General features: G+C 49.0%; 1 protein-coding gene across 1 annotated transcript in view; it reads right to left on the minus strand.

The window, feature by feature from the left end:
• LOC108296976 (cytochrome c oxidase subunit 5A, mitochondrial) overlaps positions 1 to 2,097 on the minus strand; it is an 18,608-nt gene extending 16,511 nt beyond the window's left edge. The window contains exon 1 of the mRNA XM_017519591.1: positions 1,842 to 2,097. Coding sequence (XP_017375080.1) covers positions 1,842 to 1,941 — 100 coding nt within the window. The 5' untranslated portion in view covers positions 1,942 to 2,097. The remainder of the gene's footprint in view (positions 1 to 1,841) is intronic.
• Between the last annotated feature and the right edge of the window lie 4,308 nt (positions 2,098 to 6,405).

Genomic DNA, 6,405 nt, shown 5'->3' on the forward strand with positions numbered 1-6,405 from the left:
GGCGCCATCCAGGCTCACTCCAATCTCTGCTTCCAGGGTCCAAGCGATTATCCTGCCTCAGCTTCCCGGTGGCCACAAATATGTGCACGTGCCAAAAATGTATATTTAGTATAACATAAAACATGAACAAACATTAGGATGACCCAAACATAACTACAGATAAGAAACAAAAATGGTTCCATATTTTTGTCAGTTTCCGCCAGGCATGGTGGCTGATGCCTGTAGTCCCAGCCCTTTGGAAAGCTGAGGCAGGTGGATCACCTGAGGTCAGGACTTCGAGAAGTTTGAGACTAGCCTGGCCAACATAGTGAAACCCTGTCTCTACTAAAAATACAAAAATTTGCCAGGTGTGGTGGCAGGTGCCTGTAATCCCAGATACTTGGGAGGCTGAGGCAAGAGAATCACTTGAGCTGAGACCGTGCCATTGCACTCCAGCCTGGGCAACAAGAATGAAACTCCATCTAAAAAAAAAAAAAAAGGAGTCAGTTTCCTAAGATGGACTTCGGATTCCTTTTCTATAAAATAGAATGGTCTCCATGATCTCTAAAGTACACTCTATCTAGGTTGGGTGCAGTGGCTCATGCCTATAATCCCGATTTTTGGGAGGCTGAGATAGGAGGATCACTTGAGCCCAGGAGTTCAAACCCAGCCTAGGCAACATAGGGATACTCAGTCTCTAATTTAAAAATAAACAAAAATAAAGTATCCTCCAGTCTTATGATTTTATGACAAATGATACAAGACAAAGTAAAAAATGAATGAAGCAAAACATATTCTTTAGGTTCTGAAGCGTTAAAACACTTAGTCAAGGCAACAACCTTACTAGTTTTGAGTTTCTGTTTTTAAATTTTTAACTTCAGCATACCCTGAAATGAGTTTCTAGTTCTTACGTTTAAATATGCATGCATAGTTTTCAGTGATGCGAGTTCAAAAATAAAATATAATACACGTGCATAGAAGCTAAATTTCAAAATGTAGCTTATATTATCATCACGGACCAAGATCAAAGTGTAATTACTGTATTTATTCCACGGTGGTGGACTCAAACTCTCCCAGAACGCATATAAGGGGAAAGAAAGTAGACAAGAATCAGCAGCATGTCTCATACTCCAGCAATCAGGCTTCTATGCCAAAGGGGGAAAAAAACACGAAGCATTCCTATGCTTGTAAAACCCAGTATTCCCGATTCTGTGGATCCAATTTTCAAGAGAGTGATATTTTTATCATAAGCCCTATCAAAACTCAGGCTATCTTCCGGAGATCAGGAAGCAACTACACACGTCGATCTAATTTAAACGTGGAAGAATTAGAATGTGGCACAGCAGTCCCTAAAAATGACAGAACAGGCGGTGAAGGTGACACACTAAACGCTAACCGAGAAACGCCTGATTAAGAAGTATAATCGTGTGTCCCATAGAGAAGCATACTGTGTCCTCGGACCTCGAGCGGCGCGCCCGGAGGCTCAATGTCACCTTCGCCTAGGCACTGCAGGCCGGCGGCGGCCACTCCCGGTCAGGTGGCCGCAGGGTCGGCGCCGGGGCAGGGTCACGGCCCGGGAACCGTAGGGGAGCGCTGCGTCCCCTCTTCGGCGCTCACAGCAGGTCCACATCTGACCTGTCCACAGTGACAGAGCCAGGAAGTTGCGCGGAGGGAGGCCCGGGGGGCGCGCTCTCAGGTCCTCCACTACTCGAGACGGCGACCAGGGCGGCCCGCGGTCACAGGGTTGGGTAACCAGGGTAGGGCAAGGGCTAGGCCGGGGGGAGCCCGCCCTCGAGAGGCGGCGGGGGCCCAGGTCACCGCAAGGACACGAGGGCGCGGGCAGTGGCAAGCAGGGGCCTTACCCGCGGCGGGGCCGGGGGTCGGGGCGGAGTGCAGGAGGCCTCGAGGGCCGGCCCGGGCGGTTGCGGCCACAGCGCAGCGGCGGAGAGCGGCGCCCAGCATGACGGCGATGGCGACCCGCGAGCAGAGGATGGAGAGAGAAACCGGTGTGAGCTCGCTGGTGGCTCGCGAGCGGCGGGGGCCGGACTCACGCACAGGCGCACGGCGGGCGGAGCACGTAGGCCCGCCCACTGCGACTTTGGCGCCTGGGCGGGAGGGGCCACAGCGCGGCCGCGGGCGGGTTACGGCGGCGCGCTGAGGACAAAGTTCATTAGCCCCGTGTCCCGCCTTGTCTCTGGTCAGGTGACCTGCAACCGCCATCCTGGAAGTAGGAATGGAGGCGAGGGAGGAGCAACCGACAGTGCTTATGTTCGATTCAGGCCCAGGAGGGCACTTAATCACCTCTAAATAGGAATGATAGCAATAACAACAGACTGTAATAAAAATAGCTACTTTGCAACCGGGCGCTGGGGCTCACGCCTTTGATCCCGGCACTTTGGGAGGTCGAGGCGGGCAGATCACCTGAGGTCGGGAGTTCGAAACCAGCCTGACCAACAAGGAGCAACCCCGTCTGTACTAAAAATACAAAATTAGCTGGGCGTGGTGGTGCACGCCTGTAATCCCAGCTCAGGAGGCTGAGGCAGGAGAATAGCTTTAACCCGGGAGGCGGAGGTGTGGTGAGCCGAGATCGCGCCATTGCACTCCAGCCTGGGCAACAAGAGAGAAACTCCATCTTAAAAAACAAAACAAAAGAACCCTACTTTGCTTACCCCTCTTTCCTGTTGTAGCATAAAATAAAAGAACGAATGGGGGGAAAATGCCTATATATAAGGGACTCTGTTAGTAACTATTCTTAAATCACAAACCAGCTTGCATAAAAAATGAGTTCAGCTACTTCATTTCACAGATTAGGCAAGAGGCTCAGAAATCGGGCTGCTCACTGGCAGTCAGGGATATTTTCGCCACATCCCCAGTTACGAGGACTCTCACCTGGATGTTTCTGCCCCATCTCCTACAGGAAGTCTCCTGAATCTACGACCCATGGCTCTGAAATAGGGTGGATCAAGTTCCAAGGCTGCTGCATCTAATCTCAGTAGCTACATCCTAACTTTGAGCCCCTGGGCCGTCCAGGGCACTTCCCCAGAGATAACGAGACTGTCTTTTTGTCTCCCATTCTCTATCCCTGGGCACACTGGAAAGAAAAGATGGCCATTCAGGTGCCACTTCCTCACTTCAGGCTGACTCTGAGGGACCTTGGCATCTGCTCTTCTCTTTTTCCTCGCTAACAGTGTGGCTTTACTGTATATGAATCTGGCTGAGAAAAGGATTTTAAAAATGTTTTCAAAGTACCTGCCCTCAGCTTCTCGCACCAACCTAGTTTTGGGGCTGGGAAAACAAGGTGAAAGGCTGCGAAGCAGTTTCTCTCTGACCTTCCGCCCTCTTGTCTCTTGCCCCTTATTGTCCCTCCAGGCATACGACAGAAACTAGAATCCCTCCTCCCCAAGAGAGGGTCGTAGAAAGTAGAGCCCCTTTATCCCAAAGCCAGCCATAAAGCCTAAAAATATTACTGTAGGCTGGGTGCGGTGGCTCATGCCTGTAATCCCAGCACTTTGGGAGGGCGAAGCAGGTGGATAACCTGAGGTCAGGAGTTTGAGACCAGCCTGGCCAACATGGTAAAAACCTGTCTCTACTAAAAATACAAAAAATTAGCCAGGCATTGTGGTGGGCACCGTAATGCCAGCTACTCAGGAGGCTGAGGCAGAAGAATCGCTTGAACCCGAGAGATGAAGGTCGCGGTGAGCGGAGATCACGCCATTGCCCTCCAGCCAGGGCAACAAGAATGAAACTCAATCTAAAAAAAAACAATCTACTCTAACCTTTCCCCTTGCCTTTTGGTGTAACAGCTAGCCATAAGGAAATTAAGGCTGAGCATAGTGGCTCACACCTGTAATCCTAGCACTTTCAGCGGCCAAGGCTGGGGTGTCACTTGTGGTCAGGAATTCAAGACCAGCCTGACCAACATGGTGAAACCCCATGTCACTAAAATTACTAACATTAACCAGAAATAGCTTGAACCCAGGAGATGGAGGTTGCAGTGAGCCGAGATCATGCCACTGCACTCCAGCCTGGGCGACAGAGCTAGACTCTGTCTCAAAAAAAAAAAAAAAAAAGGCCTGGCATGGTGGCTCACACTTGTAATCCCAGCACTTTGGGAGGCCGAGGCGGGTGGATTACCTGAGGTCAGCAGTTCAAGACCAACCTGGCCAACATGGTGAAACCCCATCTCTAAAAAAAAAAAAGAAAGAAAAAAGAAAGGCCAGGTGCGGTGCCTCACACCTGTAATCCCAGCACTTTGGGAGGCTGAGGCGGGTGGATCATGAGGTCAGGAGTTCGAGACCAGCCTGGCCAACATAGTGAAACCCCATCTCTAAAAAAATAAATAAATAAATATAAAAAATAAAAATAAAATAAAATAAAAAGAAAAGGAAAGATGGTCAGGTGCAGTGGCTCATGCCTTTAATCCCAGCACTTTAGGAGGCCAAGGTGGGTGGATAACCTGAGGTCAGAAGTTCAAGATTATCTTGGCCAACATGGTACAACCCCGTCTCTACTAAAATTACAAAAATTAACCAGGTGTGGTGGCACACACCTATAATCCCAGTTACTTGGGAGGCTGAGGCAGGAGAATCGCTTGAACCCAGGAGGCGGAGGTTGCAGTAAGCAGAGATTATGCCATTGCACTCCAGCCTGGGCAACAAAAGCCACACTCTGTCTCAAAAAAAAAAAAAAAAAAAGCTGGGAGTGGTGGCTCATGCCCGTAATCCCAACATTTTGGGAGGCCAACGCAGCAGATCACCTGAGGTCAGGAGTTTGAGACCAGCCTGGCCAACATGGTGAAACACTGTCTGTGTTACTTAGATTGGCTACTGAAGTGTTTTTTTTTTCTTTTTAAAATACAATTATGACTATAATTTACCATGTGCCACTACATGCCACAAACTATTAACCGATTTATGCCTTATAACAACTTTGTGAGATGTTTTTACCCCTAATTGATTTATTTATTTTTAAAATTTATTTTATTTTATTATTATTTTTTTTTGAGGTGGAGTCTTGCTCTGTGGCCCAGGCTGGAGTGCAGTGGCATGATCTTGGCTCACTGCAGCCTCTGCCTGCTAGGTTCAGGTGATTCTCCTGCTGCAGCTTCCCAAGTAGCTGGGACTACAGGTACTTGTACCACACCCAGCTAATTTTTGTATTTTTAATAGAGATGGGGTTCCACCACGTTGGCCAGGCTGGTCTTGAACTCCTGACCTAGACTTAAAGATCACTTGCAAAAAATCATGCAGCTAACAAATAGTGGTGCTTAGGTTCCAGTCCCCACTTGTCTGACTCCAGAAATTGTTCTTTCCCCACCACCTCTGAAGGTAGGTTTTGCTTATCTCTCAGTCAGTTTTGAATTCCCTGCTACCCTGAGAACAGTCCACAGCCCTAATCACCTGCATTAATTGTTTTGTTGCTGCATAGCAATTTATCACAAATTAAGCAGCTTAAACAACACTCATCATTACCCCTCAGATTCTCTAGGATGGAAGTCCAGGTCGAGCATAACTGGATTATCTACTGGGTATCATAAGACTGAGATCAAGACCTCAGCCAGGTTTGAAGTCTCATCTGGAGCTCAGAGGCATTCTCCAAGGTCATTCAGGTTGTTGGCAGAATTGTTTTTAGTGCAGTGGTGGGACAAGATCCTCCTTTCTTCTTGCTAGCTGTCAGCCAAGGACACTCTCTACTCTTAGAGGGAGGCCTCTTGTCCTCCCCACATGGCTCCCTCCATAGGCCCTTCTTACAATACTGGAGCTTATTTAATCCAGGCAACAGGAGTCTCTGACACTTTACCTGCTTTTAAAGACCTGACCCCAAGACTGGGCGCAGTGGTTCACGCTTGTAATCCCAGCACTTTGGGAGGCTGAGGTGGGTGGATCACCTGAGGTCTCAGGAGTTCAAGACTAGCCTGGCCAACATGGTGAAACCTCGTCTCTACTGAAAAAATGCAAAAAATTAGCCAGGCTTGGTGGCAGATGCCTGTAATCCCAGCTACGGGGGAGGCTGAGGCAGGAGAATCACTTGAACCTAGGAGGTAGAGGTTGCAGTGAGCCGAGATTGCACCATTGCACTCCAGCCTGGGCAACAAGGCAAGACTCCGTCTCAAAAAAATCAAAAACAAAAAAAGACCTCACCTCGAGGCGGATGGATCACTGGAGATTAGGAGTTTGAGACTAACCTGGCCAACATGGTGAAGCCCCATCTCTATTAAAAGTACAAAAATTAGCTGGGCCTGGTGGTGGGCACCCGTAATCTCAGTTATTCAAGAGGCTGAGGCAGGACAATGTCTTGAACCCAGGAGGCAGAGGTTGCAGTGAACCGAGATCTCACCATTGCACTCCAGCCTGGGCGACAGAGCAAGACTTGATCTCAGAAAAAAAAAGAGACCTCACCTGATTAGGTTAAGCCCACGAGGGTAAC

The sequence above is a fragment of the Cebus imitator genome, unplaced genomic scaffold, assembly GCF_001604975.1.
Source record: "Cebus imitator isolate Cc_AM_T3 unplaced genomic scaffold, Cebus_imitator-1.0 Scaffold757, whole genome shotgun sequence".
Lineage (NCBI taxonomy): Eukaryota > Metazoa > Chordata > Mammalia > Primates > Cebidae > Cebus > Cebus imitator.